The sequence below is a fragment of the Trachemys scripta genome, chromosome 5, assembly GCF_013100865.1.
Source record: "Trachemys scripta elegans isolate TJP31775 chromosome 5, CAS_Tse_1.0, whole genome shotgun sequence".
Taxonomy (NCBI): Eukaryota; Metazoa; Chordata; order Testudines; family Emydidae; genus Trachemys; species Trachemys scripta.
Genome location: NC_048302.1, coordinates 28374812 through 28397934, shown reverse-complemented (window position 1 = coordinate 28397934; position 23123 = coordinate 28374812). Strand labels below are relative to the sequence as shown.

Genomic DNA, 23123 nt, shown 5'->3' with positions numbered 1-23123 from the left:
CTACACATGCTAGATGTGCGTAGGGCGCTGGCGTTTTACTTAGATCGAACAAGGCCATTTCGGGCATCCCCTCAGCTTTTCATTGCTACGGCCAAGTGCATGAGAGGGCAACTGGTTTCCACCCAGCGGATCTCCCGCTGGATCACCTCATGCATACGCACCTGTTACGACCTGGCAGGGATTCCCCTGCCTCTTATTGTTAAGGCGCATTCGACAAGAACCCAGGCCTCATCTGCGGCCTATGTGGCTCATGTCCCTATTCAGGACATATGTAGGGCTGCTACATGGTCCTCTGTCCATACTTTTCCATCGCACTATGCGATCGTCTCCCAAACAAGGGATGATGCCAGGTTTGATAGGGCGGTGCTCCGCCCGAGTAACCCTTAACCTTTATCATTTAGAACTCCTACCCTCCTTCGTCAGGTATAGCTTGGAGTCACCTACTATGGAATACACAGGAGCAATCACTCGAAGAAGAAAGGACAGTTACCTGTTCCGTAACTGGCGTTCTTTGAGATCTGTTGCTCCTGTCTATTCCACATCCCACCCTCCTTCCCCTCTGTTGGAGTTGTCTGGCAAGAAGGAACTAAGGGTGGGGGGAGCACGCAGCCCCCTTTATGGTGCAATATGTTGGCGCCACTCCAGGGCTCACAGCAGTGCTCCCCCACTATGGATGCTGCTAAGGGAAAAACTTCCGGCACCGGTGCACATGGCGAGCACGCACACCTACTGTGGAATAGACAGGAGCAACACATCTCGAAGAACACCAGTTATGGAACAGGTAACTGTCCTTTTTCCCCCACTTGTCAGTCCAGCCACTTTCCTTGGAAAATCCACTTCAACCTATCCCTCTGCCAGTTTTATTACTGCCTCCATTTTCTCTGGTTGGTGTATCCTCACCCAGGCCTTAGTGGTATCCAGGAGATTCTGCATAAACTGCTCTAATATCACAGTTTCCAGGACCGCTTCCACATTTTGTTCTCTCAGCCTTAGCCATCAGTTGGCCCAATCATTCTACTTCTGCACAAACTCTCTCAGCCTTACCCCATCAGTCCACCTGCCTGTTCTAAATTTCTGCTGGTATCTTTTAGTTGCCAAGCCTACATGGTCCAATATGGCAGCCTTTAACACATTGTAGTTCTTGGCCTGCTTCTCACTCATTGATATATAAGCAGCTTGGGTTTCTGCCACCAGATAAGGGGCTAAGCATAGGGCCCATAATCCTTTAACCCAGCCCACACCAGTCATAATTCTTTTGAAAGTCAATAGGAACATGTCAGGATCATCCCCAGAGCCCGTTCCACAGAGTCCCAGCACCCCCGCTCCCAGCTTCTCTTTCCCCGAGGCAGGACTTGTCACATTCTGTATTAACTGCTGCTGCACCTGGATCCGTTCCTTCACCACTCCTGAAACACCCGCTGTCAGGGCCGGCTCTGGCTTTTTGCCGCCCAAGGCAAAAAAGCCTCCCACCGGCCCTCCCCCCGCCCTCCGCCCCTGCCCCCCCTCCAGGTGTTGCCCCAAGCACAAGCTTGGTGGGCTGGTTCCTGGAGCAAGCCCTTCCTGGTGTTGTGCCTCCTGCCATCCCAACGGGGCTCGTCATTCTGTTTGCTGCCTCTCCTGGAATCCATGCAGCATCCTCTGCATCTCGTTCTGTTGCTCTATCAGCAAAATTTTATTACATATGTATTGTGTATTCTTTTCTCTTTGGGATGCTGATGACTGATATATAGCCAATACAAATTACTGGGGGGAAGCATACTCGTTCACTGTTTGCTTTTGGTTGGTTGGGTTTTGTTTTGTTGTTGTTTAGAGTAATTGCCAGGTAAAGCTGACAATCTTCACTTCTTCTCTTGAGCTACAATAACTGTTTTTATATCCCAAGCCTCACTAGATGGCAGCATCTCAACTTTTCAACAGGGAACGGTATTGTCTTGAACAGCAATTCACCAGCAGAACTACAGCACCCAGCATGCACTCTGAAACCTTGTCCTTTTCTCCGGTACAAGGGTCGGTAAACCCTGAAAGCTGCCTGTGGAGATCCTGAGGTGGGTGGCTTTATTCAGCCTCGTATGTTTCATCCTGTTAGTTTCACCTGGAATAACAGTCAGAAAAGCTGTGACTAGGAGGTTGAGAAACTGATTTGTACGTTTATATATTTACATGCTCTCGTTTCTCTAGTGGTGGGAAATGGGCAGTATCCTAGTGCATTAAGCCTTGATAGCTGGAGACATGGTGTAAAATCTGGCCTAAATCAAAAGCAAAATTACCGGATATTATCAGTTTAGTTCCTAATGAGCATATAGGCTGCCAAGCTACCCCATTATTGGTAGGGCCGCACGCTTCATTGCTCATGTTGGCTGAGCTCTGTGCATTATCCAACTTATTTTTAGTGCAATTGGGAAGTAAGGTGGGGGCTGGCCGGAGTGGGAGGAAGCCAGGGACAGTGCTTGAGCCGTTCTGGGACGCTCCAGAATGACATTCTGGTACATTTTTGGAGGCGCTGGGACAGTGTTCCAGTACTTCTAATTCTTGAGCCACCATCTCTCCTTCTGGAACATAGAGTCAGGGCTGGACCTCTGCTTCCTGCTCTGGAAGGAGAGATGATGGTCCATACTGTGTGGCAGAGGCACCATCTCCTTATGCTGCTTCCTCTGCCTCTTCTGCATCTGAGCCATTCCAGAAGGAGTAATGGCAGGCAGCTTGGTTACCCAGCGGCCATCTCCTTCCAGAGCAGGGAGCCTGGGCCAAAGGGGACCCTCCAGAGTCTGGACCTGGCTCAGCCACCATCTCTCCATCTGCTCATACTGCTCTACCCGGCAACTTCACCTCCAGATACAGGAAGCCCTGACTGGGCGAAGGGTAGGGGCTGTACTGCACATCCTGGAGAAGCATCCCACAGCTGAGCTCTCTGGGGCCAGCAGTTGGGAGCAGCCAAGAGCTACCCCCACACAAGCCACTTAGCTCCCTGCAAGGGACCAGGGACCCTCCAGTCTTCCCCCACAGAGCACACAGGCCCACTGTCTAGGCTCCTGCTCTTCTGGCTGATCATGACTCCCTGATCACTCTCTCTCCCCACCAATTACAAGCCACTTATTCTCCCCTGACAACCAATATCCCCCTGCCCTCAGTCCCAATATCCTCATTCCCCAGACCCCAATATCTCCCCTTTCTGCCCCCAGCTCTCTGCCCAAATACTGTATACCCCTTCTCTGCCTCCTATTCCTAACCTGCAATATATCCTCTGCCCTCCCCTTGCCTAACCCTCAGTCCCCCTTGGCATCCTCCCCTCCCCCTCATAGCTCTCACCACCTTCTATCCAGTGTTGCCAGTTTAGCCATTTTGTCGCTAGATGTAGCAACGTCACCAGGATGTCACCAGATTTGATTAAAGGTCACAGTTTAGCGACTTGTTGAGGCAAAGCTCAAAAAATCTCCAGCAGACCTAAAACGCTGCTGGGCTGAGCGACAAAATCACTGAACTGGCAACACTGAAATGAGAGGAGATTTTGCCCCTGCCTCGCGGTGTGCAGGGCCAGCACCTCCATGAGTTCTGGGACTTCTCTTTTGAGGACCCCAGCACTGCCCAGGGGCCTGGCTGGGATACAGCTCTGTAGTGCCTAGGAAGCTGCTGTCTGTGATCTGTATAGGCAGTACAGAGGGCACCAGAGAGCTTTGCCTACAGCACCAAATGGGCTATCTGTGAAATCAGTGGAAATCAGGCTTTTCTGGTTTTTGGATTCTCACCAAAATTAAGTGTTCTTCCCATTGATACCTAGAACATTCCCTGAAATTTTCAAATTGATCAGTTGGGGTTTTCAAAAGCTATCACATTACACCTCTGTAGACAGACTTGCTTCACTCAGCCTATGAGCTAGGAATTATTCTGGGGAAGTTCTATGGCCTGTGTTATGCAGGAGGTCAGGCTACATGATCACAATGGTCCCTTCTGGCCTTGGAAGCTTAGACTTTATGAAAGCCACCAATTTGGTATAACTGGTAGCTGGTAAGCCTTCCCAGAACTGCAGAGTCCCAGAACATCGGGGAGCTTGCACGCACACATCCTACCCACACTGGCTGATCATAAGTACACTTACTACTTGTAATAGGCATTAAAATTCACTTTTAACTTCTGATAGATTTATTTCAATCAAAATAATCCTACAACTTCCTACAGAACTGCTGAAAAGTCTGCATTTCAGGATAGTATCAAATTAATCTGAAGTCCAGGGGTGCAGACTCACTTCATCTCGCTTCTCAAAAGTATATATATTATTCATATCAATTTAAGGTTGAGACTTTCAAACCTGCCAAGGGGGTTTGGACACCTAATTCATATTAAATTCTAATAGACATGGGGCATCCAAATCTCTTAGGCATCTTTGAAAATCCCACCCTGAATTTGTTCTGCTGATGTTATTAACTAATGACAAAATGCCTGTGACATATTGTAGCTTCCCTTTATTGAAGGGACACTTCTAAAATAAAGCCATGGCTGAGATAACCAGGAGCTCTGGCATGATAATTCTCCCTCAGTTTTCAACTCTGATCTCAGATCCTTGGTCTCTTGAGAAACAGTCCACAGCTCAGACTGACTGCACATCCAATGTGATGATGCCAATATTTGTTGTACAGTGTTCAACTGCTCAGTGTGGTAGTCCATCAGGCATTTTGCTGATGACGTTACACTCTGCTAAAGGGCACTGGAGACTCCGATCTGCCTACAGGGATCAGGCAAGTCCTGTTTTTTAAAGCTTTTTCTTTAAAAGTTCTCATGTTATAATCCAATGTATGAAATAGGCATACTGAAAACTTTTCTTATCTTGTGGGAAGAACAAGGCATTCTCCAGTTCTCTCTAGTCATAGATGCTGTGAGTCACCTGTTCAGTTATAGAATTCATCTGTTTTTGATTCTCTGGAGCTGGTGTTAACTCCTTTTCCTTTTGAGAGATGTCACAGAACATGTTTAAATACCTACAGGGGGCAGCATGGGTCGGCTTGATGGGAAGGTAATATTGCTGTCTGCAGCCGCACACGGGATTGGACGAGCAGCTGCTATAGTAAGTCTGGAAAGCTTCATTTTTCTTTCCCCCTCTTAGTTCCTTGCTAGCTTTGCTATTTTGATTAGCCCAATGATACCTGTACTGAACTGTCTTTTATTATCAAACTGGAAATTAAATCAAAAGCCAAGTCCTTCAACTTTTCCGTGAAAAGCACATGAAAAAAAAATGTTACTGCTACACCATGAGAGCCTTGCTTCCATTCTGGAAAAATTCATTCAAGAGTCACATTGTCAAACTTCCCTGCTAGTCTATAAATAGCCTTCCCCAAGATCTTCTCGGCTGGGTTCTGCTATTTTTCTCTACTTTTGACTAGCTCTACTCTCCAAAGATGGCTTTGTCTGTGGTGAATTATAGAGAGGGACTAGCAAAGCTAGCATGAGACATGCAATGAAAGATACCTAGTTGTCACAAACTTTGATTTTCACAGGCTTTGCCGGGGGACTGCTAATCCTGTCACTTGCATTAAAACACCCTTTCACTGGGAATAGTTAATTTGTAAAACACATTCCTTTTCCTAATGAATTTGCTTTGTAAATATGCAATAAGCTACAGATGGAAGTGGCATACCTGACCTCCTAGAGATGCACCACAGTTGTAGATAGGTACTCTCAAAAACTGCATTGCTGCCACTTAGTGGGGGTAGTGTGTCTCTGAGAGCTTCTTGCTTCTGTGATCAGCAGATGAGTCTGTTGTATAGCAGTCACTTGTCAGCAACTCACTCTGAGGAGCAGAGCAAGTAGTTTTCTCTCAATAGACACAGGTGCTCATGAGGGTTCCCTTGTACTAAAGGGTATCTCTCAGGAACAGCTACCTGATTCTGTTGAATGTAGTGAACAGAACCATTAATAAGTTGTTTCTCTAAGTAGTGCACTCTCGGCGGTGGGTTGTCTGGCGGAAGCGTTCTCTTGTCAGTAGGCGGACGTACATAAATGCCCCGGCAGATGCCATGGCGCCCGTGGGCACCACGTTGGGGACTACTGCCCTACACGTTTGTAACCTACTGTCTAGTACAGGTGCTGCCCTTACTAGAAACAGTGTATCAAGCACACTCTGGTGTATATCTGTTCCTTCAGCTGGGTCAAGTAACAGGACCCGCTGCTTTAATTACAGATTCCTGGTTTGGAGGATAAGCATCATAAGTTCTGTTCCCCTCTCTCCTGTGTACACTCAGCTGAAACCAGGGTGTTTGGCTATGTAGCCAAGTATAGATACAGATAATTTTGTTATACACGCACACAAAAAGCAAGCGATTCGCTGCCTTCAGTCAGCTCCTTTTTCAGTCAAAGATGGAAGTGAAAGGAGAAGGCAGCCTTTATTACTGGTAAACCCTAAAATATCTAAATGTTAATGGTTCCTTTTGCTTGTGTTGATCAGGCTTTTGCAAAAGAGGGAGCAAAGGTCATTGCTACAGACATCAGTGAGTCCAAGCTGCAAGAACTGGAGGAGTATTCAGGTAAATGCTTTACAACAGACTTAAGTCCAACTCTTTTGTGTATTTTGTAAGCTGCTTGTACAAATTTCATCTCAGGACTATACAGAATTCTAAAGGCAGTAGAAACTGTAATAATGCAAGTTACTCCTTCGTGCTGGTATCTGGTCTTTTCTCTGCTGTAGCAGAATGTGGAGGCTTGGTGTTTGAGTGCAAATTTTCCACTGAAAAGTCAGCATTTCAAAAAGGATGTACTGGGTACATGGAGTAACCCCATCCATCTGATTTTACGAGGCACTAGTGAAGCTGTTAACTGCTGCCACTTCTCTCAATAGCATCCATTTCACTGATTTGTCCTGGCCATTGGGTTGGCTGACAAGTCTAACTACCTCTTGTTTCAATCATGGGACTTGAGCTTTGGGATGTTAGTGCTAAAATCATGAAATTCTATCATTTTGAGCTATAGAACTCACTTCATTAGCTAAATAAGAATCAGATTTAGTGCTCTGCATTTCAGTTTGACCAACTAATGGCATTAATGGCAACGTAGTTGTTCACTAGTGTAAATTGGTGTATCTTTTAAATGTGAATGACACTGTCACTAAATCACCCGCTACTACATTTGTATAAATTCTCAGGACTAAGAGTTCTCTCCCTGCTGATACTATCAGGGCCGGCTCCAGGCACCAGCCTGGCAAGCAGGTGCTTGGGGCGGCCGCTCCAGAGAGGGGCGGCACGTCCAGGTATTCGGCGGCAATTCGGCGGACGGTCCCTCACTCCCACTGGGAGCAAAGGACCTCCCACCGAATTGCCGCTGCAGAGCGCGATCACGGCTTTTTTTTTTTTTTTTTTTTTTTGCTGCTTGGGGCGGCCAAAATCCTGGAGCCGGCCCTGGATACTATACTAGTATGAATCGACTACCCATGGGCACAAACTCACATCATTGTTCCTTAGTTAGACACAAGGCAGGGAAATCGTAACACAAGTTTATTTTTATGTCTAACATAAAAACTATGGGTGAAATCTATCCTATATACACAATGAAACAGCATGAAAATACTTCCAAATTAACTTAGTGAATAAAAGTGATCACTAGTCCTTACATACATTGCTGACATTGAGAAGACTAATAACAATCTCTTAGCCAGACTTACTGCGAACAGCCTCTGGGTGACTCATGGCATTCTGGGGAATTTCCAATTCATCCTTTCAGAATTTCATGAATTCTCAAACTGAGTAGGGTTATTTTCTTTCTGACACATCAGGCCAGTTGTGCTGGCAGGAACACCAGGAAGTGGAATCAGAGTTCTGCGCAGTCCCTACCCCTCTAAGTCTTGGGAAAAGGAACTTCAGACATATGATTTGTTAAATCCCAACTCTTCCTTTGAGGACTGGAATTAGAATATGTCGGACTTTCAACTTAATACAGTAGAGAAGACACCACTGTTAGTCAGCCTGCCAGGGAGAAGTTAGCTTTCTTGCTAACATATTTCCTAGAGAAATTTCCAGAGGTGTTTTAGAACATGTACATGAATTTGTCAGTTTGGCTTCAGGACGTGCAGGTTTTTCCAGTGGAGAATGATTTATTAGTTTCCATCAGCATTTTTCCACTCAACCAGGCTAGCATCACAGTAGCTATTAAACTCTGTGTAAATAGGTGTGGATGATAAAACCACAAAATAATGTATTTTCAGCAGTGCACAGGAAATGAATCATGGTGATTTAATGGGCGTTGTTTGCATGAAGGCGCTGGAATAGTGGCATGCCTTTCTGGAGATCAGCTGTGAATTTAGGGTGTTTCATTTTTTTGCTGTTTGCATTTCTGCCGGCAGATGGCATTCTGTGCTTTCTGCCTTAAGGTAACAATGTTACAGTGGGGCTGGCTCTACTGTAAAGTGTTTAGAAGAGAGTCACCGCAATCTCCATTTTGGAATCCACTGTGTTTGCCTGTGCGTGTGAGAGTTAAATTTAAATCACACAGGAAAGGGCCCCAAGCAACCTCTTTAAACAGCTCGGAAGGTGGATGAATATTTTTTCCAAAATAAACATTTTTTGTTTATAAATATTGATAGGTTAATTCCGAAGACATCGACATCACATTGTGTACATTTTAAAACTAGCCAACATTTCCCACACTATGTGCACGCCCTGAGGGCTTTGACAATCAAACATACGTACTTCCCCCTCCCATTTAGCATAGTTATGACTCACCCCGTCCAGGTAACAAGATGACTAATGACTTACACAAGTCACTTATTCCTCATTAATGAATTGTACCAGACTGGCTCATAGTCCTCTTGGTTCCAAATAAACTAGTGCATGTGCCATGATCTGTGGTCTGTGTGACACCCATAATGATTATAGTGCTAGGTAACAGGGACCTGAGCTGTGGCTACAATTGGCCAGTGAGTTTGTGGTGGTCGTGTAATGATTGTAATTCATGGTGATGAGTGCTTTGGTGGGCTGAGTTTCTGTGAAATGGGAGTGTATTGGAATTAGCTCCACTTTTCAGAAGATACCAGCTCACCTGCTCGTGTGGTTGTTCTTCTCTTACAATAACATCAGTGGTCTTTTCTAACTCCCCTCTTGGCTCTTGACTAGCACTCCATGATCTTATTATTATAGCAATTCAGTATTGGGACAATTTAACAAAACAGTGTGGCTTTTGGGTGGTGGGGGTAAAAGGCCATAGTACCCAAGGGTACCCATGTTATGGTCTGATATTCAGAACTGCTCAGCACCTGTGAACTCCCACTGACATCGGTGGGAACTGCAGGTGCTCAGCTCCTCTGAAAATCAGGCTATTAATTTTTAACAAAGCAAAATAAAACCATTTTGTTTTTATAGGCATTCAAACACGGTTGCTGGATGTCACCAGCAGAGAACAAATAGAAAATCTGGCCAAGGAGATTGAAAGGATTGATGTCCTCTGTAATGTTGCAGGGTAACTAGAGCCTATTGTTTTAAACTCCCTTCTCCTTCCAGTGTTTATTCTCCAAAGGTATTTCGTTTGATTTTTTGTATATCAGTTTCACAAAGGTGTTTCTGGTGTCTGCATACTCATTGGCTCTGGAGACTGAATTACATTCTCACCACTAGTGGCAGACCAATGTGGGGGGAGTGTAACACTGTCTGTGTTCTTCCTGTTCTGCAGAGAGAGGCCTTCAGTTTCAAGGGCTTTCTTTCAGGCACCCTTCATCATCACCTCATTGGATATGTTGGTGATAAAGCCATTATCTTCTCCAGAACTGGAGAGCTCACATCATACATTGTTTTTTAACTTGGAAAAGATAAATCAAAATAAAAATATCTTTATACAGTACTAGCGGTCACTGAAATGTTTCAAATATCAATTTTTGACCAATAATTTTGATGGATGATTTCAGGGACACCCTTTTTTTATGACTAGTTCTGCCTATTACCAAATCTTTATCTATGTGTAACACCAAAAGACCCCGGTTGTCAGCGGGCGGGATTGAACCGGGGACCTCTGGAGCTTGGTGCATGAGCCTCTACCGCATGAGCTAAAAGCCAAGTGGCTGTTCGCTAAGGCTGGAGAGCAGACTCATTTTATCTCTCTCCAAGTGGTCTCAGTGTCACTAGATGGGACAGAACACCACACCCTGGAGGTATGGGGGTTACATATGCATATGGTGGCTTATTGTGACTGTCTTGAACTACATATACTAGTTATAGGAAACTTATGCAAGCTGAATGTTGCATTATAATCTCTGAAGAGTCTTGTCCAATCTTGCTTGATTGGAGAGAGAGTTATTCCAGAGGAGCAGGAGAAAAAATTTAAATTATACAGAAAAGGCACAGGAAGTAATCCATTGCTTTTTGTGCACTTAATCCAGTTTTGTCCATCATGGAACCATTCTGGAATGTGAGGAGACAGACTGGAACTTCACAATGAACCTCAACGTTCACAGCATGTATCTAATGATCAAGACGTTCCTTCCAAAGGTAAGGCTCTGTCTACAATGCTCTTAGTGTAAAAGACATTGCGGTGTGTTTCAAGATGGGCAGGATTAAGTCCTAGGCACTATCAGAGCGTGACGGTGGGTGAAAATGTGGGGATGTGGCCACACAGGGCCCTCATATCATATTGTGCTGAGGACTGCTTTAATGCAGTCCTGGTTTAGAGCCTAACCTTTCAGACTAGTGTATAGAGAAAGTTAATTCAGGTTTTTTAAACTGTACAATTTGTATTTAGAATCATTTTCAAATGCAGCGCAGTAACAGAGAGCATGGGAAAGCAATACCCTACAACACGCACCCAGACAATAAGGCTACACAGTCTCTACAAAAATATTTGTAAACATTCAGATGTAATTGTGTGATTTCTCCCCCATACCCACAACAGGAAGCTATCTTGCAGAGCTGTTCAATACCATCGACAACATGCTACTTCAATAGGGGAGTACTCATCCCATTAGATAAACAACTCACCTGTATGATTATACCATAGCTTGAGGAGGCTTCCTGTTTGTGACATAACCACCACATTCTGGGCCAAACTCATGGGCCACAGGCTGAGGTGTTTACAGGAAACATACTGGAAGGCCAAAATAGCCCAAGGATGGCTGTCACCAAAGTGAACAGGATGCACCCTGCAGTGATTATGATACAATCCCAATCTCTGCTTTCCTGAAACCCTCGGTTCCAGCGAGTATTAATTATGTTAATTGTGAATCGGGGAAAGGGGGTTTTGTTTCTAGCTCTGGCACAGATTTTGTATGTGACTTTTGCAGTCACTGATCCTTTGCTTCTCCATCTCTAAAATACCTACCTAGCTCAAAGGAGGGTTCTGAGGTTTAATTCATTATTTATAGGTGGGTTCTACATGAGTACATAGTAAAAAAGTGGGTATTACTATTGATGAAAATGAGATCTCAAAATGTGACATACTTAAGACTGACCTGACTGGGTTACTAATTCGAAGCTGTGAAGCAGGAACCAAATGCTGCCCTTTGGGGTAGTATTTTGGCCTGCAAATCTGAGAAATTACTTGTGGAATAAAATACCACTTAATGTGAGGAAGGCTGGTAGAACAAGTCCCCATATGGCAGAATAGCTTTTGTTTGAATGGCTTGATGGTGGTTGTGGGGTTTTTTTGCAGATGCTTGCACAGAAATCTGGAAACATTATCAACATGTCTTCTGTGGCATCCAGCATTAAAGGTAATAGACTTGCTAGAGGATTGTTTTGTCATATACGTGCCTGCGATATTCCTAGGTCATGTCCAAGGTTGACATTCTGAACCTGTAGAATAATATTTCGTCAGTCCAAATTTGAAAGTGCCTATTTTAAGAGGGATGGGACTGAATACACAAATGCAACCTTCTTTTGGCCTCTTTGTGCATAAGCATTATGATGTAGTCTTTAATTACATGATCACATGCAGTTTTTCTCACAGGACTCCTACCTCATTCGGTTAACAGGGTGGACAGTGCTCTGGGGATGAAACGGAGCTGTGCCGCAAAGGGGGCTGTTGTCTGTAGGGCCCCTGCCTCATTTGCTGTGGAAGTTGAAGGGTGCAGTGAATGAGGGAGAGGATTCCTCTGTGGTTTAGGAAGCTGAGTGCTACCCCGGAGAACTGGATTCTACCCGGTCTCTGCCACAGAATTCCTATATGATGCTGGGCACAGGTAGCCACTGTGGGTTGCTCATTTTATGGGTATCCAACTTGACACCTGATTTGCAGAAGTGCTGAGCACTCACAACTGCAACTGAGGTCAGGCGGAGCTATGCTCTGAACGTAGGATGGTCTATAAAATGCCAAGTACTCTGAAGAACCAGGCCCTAGGCATCTCCAATTGGGCACCCAACATTTAAGTGACACTTTAGACAGTTTGGCTTTAATCTCTGTGCCTTAGTTCCTCATACGTAAAATGGAGATGATGATACCACCTCACTGGGGTTTTGTGCAAAGAAATATTGATTAATCTTTGTAAAGAACTAAGTTGCTACAATGACAGTACCATAGAAAAGCCAATGAGTAAATTAAAAATTCTGTGTTCAGGGCAAGTTTGCATGGTATGCAGTAAATAAAGCATGGAGCCACAGGTTTGAATGATCAGGATGAAAGAAATTGTGAATAGCTGCTGTGACGGGTTGGATCACAGAAACCCCCTTGGGAGCTGCCACCTGACGTACCAAGACTACCTCTGCTCCTGTTTTCCCTGCCAGCTCAGGACTCCAGCACCCTGTCTTGCTGAGCCAGACACTCCCGTCTGCTCTAACACAGATCCAGGGTCTGAATAATTTGCCCCAAAGCTGCAAGTTTACCTGAAAACAGCTCACAGAAGTGTGCTTGTCTCTAGCACTCAGATGCCCAACTCCCAATGGGGTCTAAACCCAAATAAATCTGTTTTACCTTGTATAAAGCTCATACAGGGTAAACTCATAAATTGTTCGCCCTCTATAACACTGATAGAGAGATATGCACAGTTGTTTGCTCCCCCAGGTATTAATACACACTCTGAGTAAATTACTAAATAAAAAGTGATTTTATTAAATACAGACAGTAGGATTAAAGTAGTAACAGACAGAACAAAGTAAGTCACCAAGCAAAATAAAATAAAATGCGCAAATCTATGCCTAAACAAACTGAATACAGATAATCTCACCCTCAGAGATGCTTCAGTAATTTTTTTCTAAGACTGGACACCTTCCAGGCCTGGGCACAATTCTTTCCCCTGGTACAGCTCTTGTTCCAGCTCAGGTGATAGCTAGGGGATTCTTCATGATGGCTCCTCTCTCTCCTTTGTTCTGTTCCACCCCTTTATATATCTTTTGCATAAGGCGGGAAACCCTGTTTCCACCCCCTTCTCACTGGAAAAGCACCAGGTTATAAAGATGGATTCCAGTTCAGGTGACATGATCACATGTCACTGCAAGACTTCATTGCCCAATGCCAGCACACACATATACAGGAAGACTCACAGGTAAAACACAGCCATCTGCAGACAATGGTCCTGGTTAATGGGAGTCATCAAGATTCCAAACCACCATTAATGGTCCACACTTTACATAATTACAATAGGCCCTCAGAGTTATATTTTATATTTTTAGTTTTAGATACAAGAGTGGTACATTTATACAAATCGGATGATCACACTCAGTAGATTATAAGCTTTGTAATGATACCTTACAAGAGACCTTTTGCATGAAGCATATCCCAGTTACGTTATATTCACTTATTATCATGTTTTTATAAAACCACATAGACTGCACAATGTCACAGCTGCCCACCCAGTGAGCACTATCCACTGTGCCGTGAATGAGGTAGGGGTACTGTGGGGAAAAAACAGTATGTGGTCATGTAATTAAAGACCATATAATAATGAATATGCACAAGACCAGGGGGTGGGGTTGGGGTTGGGGGTGGGGTGGGAGGAAGGGGAGATTGAAGGTTACCCAAGGAACCCTGACTGATACAATGTATTGCCTCATTTAGTGGTACCATGCCACATATATCATTTTTCTTGTTTTTCACTGCTTCCTTAGTACCAACTGCATAAGGGTTACCCAACAAGAGCTCTGTGTGTGAGGGGCAGATCGTTCCCTTTCCTTTATAAATCTTTATGCAATTTTTAAAATAAACTTCCTAGGCTACTTCCTCAGATATTTTCATTCTGTGCTGTTGGTCAGTACATTGCTGTATCCTGGTTCTTGAACGGCACTCTACTCATGCGGATTCCTTTGGCTAGCAATCAGCACTCTAGCCAGCCTGTCATTCAGCCTCTGCTCAAGAAGATGCCATCCAGAAAATTCTAGATCCCAAAAGCAGATCCATATGGGAATGTGACCATTTTCTTTGGTCTTCGTGTTACCCTAACACTAACCTCTTCTTTCAGGAGTTGTAAACCGATGTGTGTATAGCACTTCAAAGGCAGCAATTATTGGTCTAACCAAGTCTGTAGCTGCTGATTTCATTGAACAAGGCATCAGATGCAACTGCATATGTCCGGGTAAGTAAATCCTTGCAGCATTTTGTAAACTTGGAGCTGACACTGAAAAAACACAGGTTTGTCTTTAGCGTTAGCTCAAAGCTGCACGCCACCTGGCCTACTTAATGCTCCAGATTTAGTTTGAGGTTGTTGATAGAAAATGAAACTTGAAAACAGCCCAACCACCTGCAAACAGCCGCTGAAGGCATCAGCAGTCAAGGGAGAAACCACATTTAAGACTTTCTTCTGGCATTTCCTGAAATGTAAAATTAAGAATTGCTATTTTTATAGCATTCCAATCTCTGTGGCCTATAAAAGCACACCAACATATGCCCAGAGTATCTTGATTGTGTATTATCCCAGTTATTATCTGGACGTGAAAGTTGCAACTTAGAGAAGCAGATTGGGGGACGAAGGGGGAAATGGTGCTTTTAGTTGCTGATTAGGAATGCTGAAAGTACGATTGCCTCATTCCTGATGTCTTGCTGTTGTGAGACAAAATTGGATGTGACTAGATCTGGGTGATGTAAAAGCCAGTGAGGTGGGCTGGCATGCCTGCTGAGAGTCTAGTGAAGTTAGTATGGCAGCGGCAACCACAAGGACACATACCACAGGTGTGTCCGTGCACACCTACCAAATCTAACCTGCTTTTTATTTTTAAGCATCCAAACTAGAGCTGTGAATATATATTTTAATAGTAATTTGCGGTGGGGTTTCATTAAACCCCAAACTGGCGAAATCGGACAAAAGGCCTGATTTTCATAGGTGATGAGCATCAGCTGTTTCCTCTCATTTCACTTGGAGTTCTAGGTGATCAGGGCCTGTGTAAGTAAGTCCCCCAAACCATATGTAAAACACTGGTACTGTTCTGAGTGACCTTAAGCCAGTTTGGGGTTTCCGCTGCAGCCATGCAAAACTCAATGTCTTTTCAACTTGAAAACAGGCATAAACTTTGTGGTTTCATCTGAGTTTCCTGTTGAGCTTTGGGGGTTTCTTCATATAGGACTTGGGGTGAAACTCTGGGTGAGAAATCAGAAAACTTGCAGACCTCTTTGCACATCATGAATTGTGCATGGTTCTTCACATCCCACCAGCATCACCTTTTAATAATTAACAAACAGATGACCCACTTACTAGAGCCTAGGAGCCTGGGAGAGGCAGCATGTTCAGTCCATGGTGTGGAAGGAGCACCTTACATTGGTCTAAAGTGCCTCTATAGCCAACTGAAGAAACCAACACAGATTCAAGAAGGTGCTTCCTCCTTGACACAGGGAATAGATCTGCATAATGGGAGGGGAGTGGTACTTTGGGAAAGAGGGGCAACAGAAAGGAGGAATGAGGCAATCTTGGAGGACTGCTTCCCCCTTAAAATAACTTTTAATTGGCCAAGTGAAGCACTGGTAATTTTATGGAATGCTTTCCCTTCTATGCATGAGTGCTCAAAGCTGAGCAACAAACCCACATCAAAGAACACCTGAATTATGTAAGTGTGAGTGTAACCCACACACCTCCTGGGTGTGGTGTTCTGTCCCATCTAGAGACCACTGAGAGAGAGAGAGAGAGAGAGACTGCTCTACAGCCGTAGCTAATAGTCAGTTGGCTTTTAGCCCATGCAGTAGAGGTTCATGCACTGAGCTCCAGAGGCCCCAGGTTAGATCCCGCCCACTGACGACCGGGGTCTGTTGGCGTTACGTGAGCAGCCAAGCAAAAGCTAATTTCTTTGCCAATGCCAAGGGAGAAAGTTAGTCCTGCTGCTGTAGAAGATCTTAATAGGGAGTTTTTGTAACCTGGCAGAATTAAGAATTTCTATCTGTGCAACCTCTTGTGCAAGCCGAAGATCATCTCAGACCAGAGATGAAACACATGCCTGAAATATAAAGGTTGAAGCTATTCCCAGAGAGTTCTCAAGTATTGGCTACTTCATCACAGTACTGATTTCCCACTTAATTCCATTCCTCCCCACTCACAACAACATTGAAGAGAAATAAAATACTACACAAATCAAGGACCATTTCCGAAACTCTCTGCAATTAAAAGCTAATCTCAAACTAGTGGTAATCTCTATGCCCCCTCAGTTCAAATGAAACCCCATCTCTTGTGCTGATCTTTCTCCACCTAGGTGCCTAGTCACTGCAATGGAATGGGAGGATATCCTGAGATAGGTAACTAGAAGTCCACGTTGTACGACTATAGTATCTCTCTAAGCCAAGAGAATGCCACAATCTATTTTTGAACTATTGATTTGTATTCTAATTTGTGAACGTTCGGTGGCATCAAACAAAGCTGCATCACCTATCCCTGGTGATGATCAGCACAGTAAAATTGCTTAAGGAAGTGAGCTGCCATAAAAATACTTTGATAATAAATCATCTAGTGTCCTCTTGCGTAGATTACTATCAGTATAAAGATTCTCTTCGTCACTATCCAGAATAGTGAGGCAGTTTTAACATTTTGCTATTTCCATTAATAGTTTTAGACTGTAAACACTGGGGAAGGGATGTTGCTCATTGTTTTTTGTTAGCTGTGGGTAACATTTTTTCAAAAGCACTTCTATGACTTAGGCTACTAAGTTCCATTTTCAGAAATGACTCTCAGCTACTTAAGAGTCAGTCCTTCATTGAAAGTCAGTGGGATTTAGAGTCCTAAATCTTTTAGACCCTTTTGAAAACTTTATCCCAATCTTGTTATGAAGTGCTATGCAGCCATGGCAGTGTATAAATAACAGGATTAATGGTGATGAAGTCCTTTGTCATGACTGCTCACGTTCAGTACGGTGGAGTATTTGTTTTAAATTTTGAACATTTGCATAGGAACTGTTGACACTCCATCTCTACGGGAGAGGATCCAAGCCAGGCCCAACCCAGAACAGGTAAGCAGGCTACTTAGCTGTGTGCATGCACAAATTTAAATTATGTTAAAGAATTTGGGTAAAACTGAACAGCATTTCTGCCTAAATCTCAGTATTCAAGACTAGCAACAGCAGTGATTGTGCTTTGGCTGCTTGGTCACCTGGTGCTCAGAGTGGCATCAGCAGGTTCTTCCATGACACTATGCTAAAGAAAACCACAGTCCATTTCATCCTGCCGCCTTCCCAAATATTTTACAATCATATACTATGTCTACAGCACCAATACAATACAGCCACTTCTTGGACATATGGCAGCAACAAACTGATGTGCAGTAAACTACACAACAGTGAAGGAGAGGAAAATTTTGGCAAACACTCAGCTGAGGTCTTAGGTTCTCATCTGCAGGACCTCTGCACAGAATTCTGTCTGCTGCAAAAGGAGAAATGGCTGAGTCGACCTTACTGGAATTTAAACCGCTGGTTCCAGGGTACTGAGGTGTTTTGCAACTCTGAAGCTTAGACCACTAATAGTATTATCTGCATAGGGATAAAAGACCCACAGCATGGCCGTGACTGGCCCAGGTCAAATGACGGGCTCACAGTGTCCTCTAGAGCTGAGGCTCTAGCCGAAGCCCAAAAGTCTGCACAGCAGTTTTTCAGCCCGGGAGCCCAAGCTCTGTGAACCTCTGTCAGCTGACCTAGGCTAGCCACGATTTTTTATCCCTGTGAAGATGTACCCTAAGTCACCCAGTCAGTGTTTTCTTTGGGCATCATATGTACTATCTGCACAGTAATCATGTTATGAGCTTGTGGCCGTCTGACCACATAGCTTTTTAATGTAGCACAAAGTCATCATGGCTACATATTTCAGTGTGTGGCGGTGATGCATGGAATGTTCTGGTATCTCTAGGCCCTGAAAGACTTTCTGGCTAGACAGAAGACTGGTAGGATGGCTACTGCTGAAGAAGTGGCCCACCTCTTCGTGTATCTGGCCTCTGACGAAGTAAGTACTGTACAACAAAATCTGTTGTGAACCACAGAATCCCACCCCATCTTGTGGCTTCTCAGTAGAGGGAAGCTATTTTGCAGATGCTTACACAGTCTTGGAGACAGATTACTGCAGTAATAGAAGACTGACATACTTTGAGTCTAGCCCAAGATACAAACAGTGAACTACTTCCGGGCAGTGAAAGTGAAGGTTAAGTTATTATTTACTGAGGACCATATTCTGGACATTGCATGCATTCTGAACAAACTGGCTGTGCATGGCACAGTTCTATGGGGGGCTGGGTGGTATGGAGTCCTTTTCCATTGCCCCCACAAAGTTGCTTTGCTTCCACCACAGGTGACACCACCTTCAGTACAGTAGGGTCAGTGGATCTGTAACCTGAATACAGTATGCAACAACAAAATGTTTGGGTGAGACAGTTAGATCTCTCAGGGAAGGATAAATAATAATTATAGCTTTGTGACCTTAATCATCCTCAAAACAATCAGTCACCCTCAAGTGATGATGTAAAATGAAGATGCAGGAACATATCATTCTGCTACAAATGTCTGAACTACAAACCCTCCCCATCTAGAGAGGCTACATCCAGAGGATATAGTAAGGGCACAGGGCACATAGTAGACCCAAACCTGGCCACAAACAGCACCAACAGTAGTTTAACAGCACACATAATAGGACTAGATGCCATGGAAATTGCCCAGTAGTCAGGACAATCTTTCTGAGCCCCGCAGAATCGCTTGAGGAAAGTGTTTGGGTCCCAATATTTCTGTCAATTGTCACTTTCTCAAAGTTCATGTTGGCCACACACAGACTAATCCTATCAGTCTGATATTATTGGTAGAGCTTATTATTAACTGGATCTTTGCCCATATGTGGTCAGGACTTCAGTATTAGCTCTGAACTCAGTATGGTTTGGTATTGATCCAGAGGAAAGCGCGCCCCCTACTCAATCATCAACACCACTTCCTCCACCATCTGGGTTTTTCTTGTAGATCGCTCCTTTAACTTACTAACCAGGTCAGATCCTGCTTAGCCTATGAGAATTAATGATTTCTCAGTGCCAAGTGATATGGCTGCAGGCCAGATGTCATAACTCCACCTTCTGAGCATTCATTTGGTCCCTCCATGACACATTTGTGCCTACCATCTGTAAGAGTCAAAAGTCCTAAAGCCGTGTGATAATGATTTGTCACTTTGCAACCGCCCAATGTGGTAGCTAAAAGGTTTTAGTTTTTAAGGTTCTTAATCCTTTGAAATTTTCAGAGCCACTGTTGTATTTGTGGAGATTAAAGGACTGTTTGTAGATAGAGGAAATGTTTTTGTTAAATTGACTTCACTAATTGTTAGCGTTTTCTTCTGTTTATTAGTAATAAATGATAGTTACTCTTCTTCTTATGATTTCAGTCTGCCTACATGACTGGCAACGAGCTCATCATTGATGGAGGCTGGAGCTTGTGACTTATGAAACTTTCAGCTGAAGTTTTCAATGGAAATTCATAGTACAAAAGGCAAATAATGAAGAGATTATCACATTTCTCTATTAATATAGTCTGCACCATTTTAATGACTAAAATGGTTGACCTTCAAATAAGTCAGTGTATTTGCACAGACATGCGATACCTCTTTTTTCTAAAATGACTTTGTCTGATTTTCTTTTGCATACTTTACACAGTAGTGTCGCTTGCAATAAAGCACACGTCATTCAACTTTGTTTTTTGTGGAAGCTCAGCTGAACGAAGAACAGCAATTGGACATTTAAGGTGTGCCAACAATATTATATGTAGAACACTTGCTCTTGGCATCTGTCTCATTTGGAAATTAAACATTCTTGTTTGGATTTCCTAGTAGCCTTGGGCAATGGAGGAAATGGGAAAAGGCTGCATTGGGGTCTGCTGAACTGGACCTGATCTGTGCAACAGCAGCCCAAAGCAGAGTCAGGGGGAATGTGCAGACTTAAAAGTCTGAACTACATGAAATGCTGACCAAAGTGTTTCTGGAGGCAGTGGGCTCTTATTTCTTCCAATGGCATTTTAATTCTTGAAAATCAAATGCTGGAACCCACCTCTCATTTTCCAAAGATTTCAATCTGTTCCATTTTCCTAGTCTACAACATGTTATTCATGATGGTGAGCTGCTAGAAAGCACCTCATAGTTCCTGAGACATTAGAGAGGAAAAGTTTAAATGTATTCCAAATACTTAAAAGGCCGTGGGACAAACTTTACATGTAGTGGAAATTATGGGAATGAACCTGAAGCAGTGTTAGGGTGACTAGATAAAAAGTGTGATAAATCGGGACAGGGGGTGAGGGGTAATAGGCACCTACATAAGAAAAAGCCCTGAATATCGGGACTGTCCCTATAAAATTGGGACATCTGGTCACCCTAAGCAGTGTTAAAAGACAAGGGTCCTGTAGTATGTTAGTATACAGACTCATGATATGATTTTGCCATCAGTAAAACATTTTCTCCACTAATTACATCAATTATAGGTACGGTTACTGGAGCCCAAGTGAGCTAGTTGACGTTAGCAGCAGAGAAAAGAACCGTTTCATTATAGACATGGCTTAGCTTCCAAAAAACAGGCTTGGCCACGTTACTACCCACGGTAGGGCATTCTATACCGTCCCTGTATCCTATCCCTGCTGTCCCTCAACAAAACAGCCATATTACTATGCAATGGCAGAGCTTTGGGTTAATATATTTAGAAAGAACAACAAAACACTCAGTGCGGTAAACTTGCTTGTACAATTCAGTGAACACACTGAGTTAGTTGTACAAGGACTAAAGGTTGGATTAACTGATTCTGCCACTGATCATGGAGATATTGTCAAGGGTAAAGAACGATGTGTTATGCCAAAATTAGGTTTTCTAGTGCTTGAACCTACTGGCATGAAACTTCCTTGATCATAAAAGGAAAGTGGAATGCATGGTAAAACACTACTAAAAACAACCAGTTCAGTCACACTGCAAAAAGGACACTCATTCTATTGTAACTGAATTTATTATTTATTTTATTATGATTTGCATGGGGGGAGCACTAGTTCTGGACCAGGACCCCACTGTGCTAGGTGCTGTACAAACACAGAACAAAAAGATACTCTCTGCCCCAAAGCGCTTACAATCTAAGTAAAAAAAAAAAAAATCTACCATACTATTACACTACAGCTAAGAATGCCAATGAATGCCTATAAACGCGGCTGCTTAAAAAATAATTGCTCTATAACTATTAAAGAAAAATTGCTGCTGCAGAAAGCATGGTCATGCATAGACACACATCTATCGGGGGCGAAGGTCTGGGTGGGTGTGGGTATGTGTATGTGGTGATTGCCTAACTCGCCTTTGAATCTTTACTCATGCACCAAAATAAGAGACCTGATTTTTGAAAGGTGCTGAGCAATGTGCAGGTCTAATTAAAGTCTGAGGAATTCAGGATGTTGAAGTGGCATCTCTTAAAAGCACTAAATTCACTTGATGTTTTTTCCCCTTAAATTTTAAGGTTAGATTCCTCAAAGTCATTAAGACTCTGATAGTTCCCCTGCACACTGCCGGCTGGCAGGGTGTAAAGATCACGGTCTCAAAAAACTGGTATTTTGACTGAGAATTTGGTGGGAAGGGACTTCTACACAGGGAGTCATACCTGCATTACGGTAGGAATGGCTGCCAAAGGGAAGTACTGCGGTAATGTACCATTTGATCTTTGATCTTATTGGGAAAATAGGTAATGCTTAGTCGGGAGGGCGGGAGACAGAGAAGGTTTGTACTTTCTATAATCATGGTTGATCCTCTGCACAGAAGCTATTTGAAATATTTGACACAAAACAACCCCATTGGCTTGTGTGTGTATATAGGGTACAGATGATGTGGGGTTTTGACAATTTCCCTCCAATTTCCAATTAAAGGGACCTCTTAAGGGGGTAAAATTAGGGCAAAAAAAGAACCTAGACCAAAGTGGCTGGGTTAGACTTCACTCTGAACCCAAATGTTGCAAATTCAGCATAGCAAAATAGTGTTTCCCCCTTTTATGAATTTATCATCAAGGCCAAAGTCCTTGTGCTGTGATAGCTGTCATGGCATATTGTGTGAGAAGAGGAGAGAGCTTCCTGTTTTAGCTCGGCATTGTGGAAGCTCATGTTGTCCAATCTGAAAATAAAAATTTTAAGTTTGGGATTGGGGTTGTTTCTGATGACAAATCCAGAGGTTATCAAACTCTTCTACTTATCAGTCAATGTCCTTAGGCCACTTGATGTTGTAGTAGACGAAACTAGCTGCATATTAATGAATTTATCCTGGCAGCACTCCTGTGAGGTAGAGAAGTAGTATTATCCCCATTTGACCAATGATGAACTGGGGTAGAGAGAACCTGGTAGCAGAGCTTGGAATTGTATCCAGATAGTCCCAGTCCCTTGTCATTGCTAGACGTATCTTTCACAGATAAGTGAATAACTTATGTATTCACATAATGTATTCGGAAATCTGGAATTTTCTAATAGGCTTACATGAGAGCACTCCTGTTCCAAAATTCATCACTTAAACCTGAGCTATGTTTATATTTTTGTGGAGCTATGCAGAAATTTTTCCTCCATGGAAAATTTTGACTTTTCATCAGAAAAGAAAACCAAGAAGTTTAGACCCCAAATTGACTAGTTGGAATGTTCCATGTTTAACAGACGCTTTCCATGGAAAACTTTGTTTAAGAAAAAGTCAATGGTGACAGAAAATGTGTGACCTGCCTTAATTTTTCCATGAGGATGACTAACAGCACTGTGATAACCTATTTTCTTTTTTAAATCTAGCTCTGAGATTCCCAGCTATTTGATGCCTAA

The 23123-nt window shown here is 43.4% G+C and overlaps 1 protein-coding gene across 1 annotated transcript; it reads left to right on the top strand.

Annotated features, from left to right (window-relative positions):
* The first annotated feature begins 1958 nt into the window (after positions 1-1958).
* Positions 1959-20137, top strand: BDH2 (3-hydroxybutyrate dehydrogenase 2). Its single transcript, XM_034772396.1, has 10 exons — positions 1959-2045; positions 4977-5056; positions 6434-6512; positions 9336-9432; positions 10346-10454; positions 11611-11671; positions 14351-14464; positions 17254-17312; positions 18202-18294; positions 19705-20137. Exons 2-10 carry the CDS (start codon positions 4985-4987, stop codon positions 19756-19758), a joined length of 738 nt encoding a protein of 245 aa, XP_034628287.1. The 5' UTR covers positions 1959-2045; positions 4977-4984; the 3' UTR covers positions 19759-20137.
* Positions 20138-23123: the final 2986 nt, after the last annotated feature.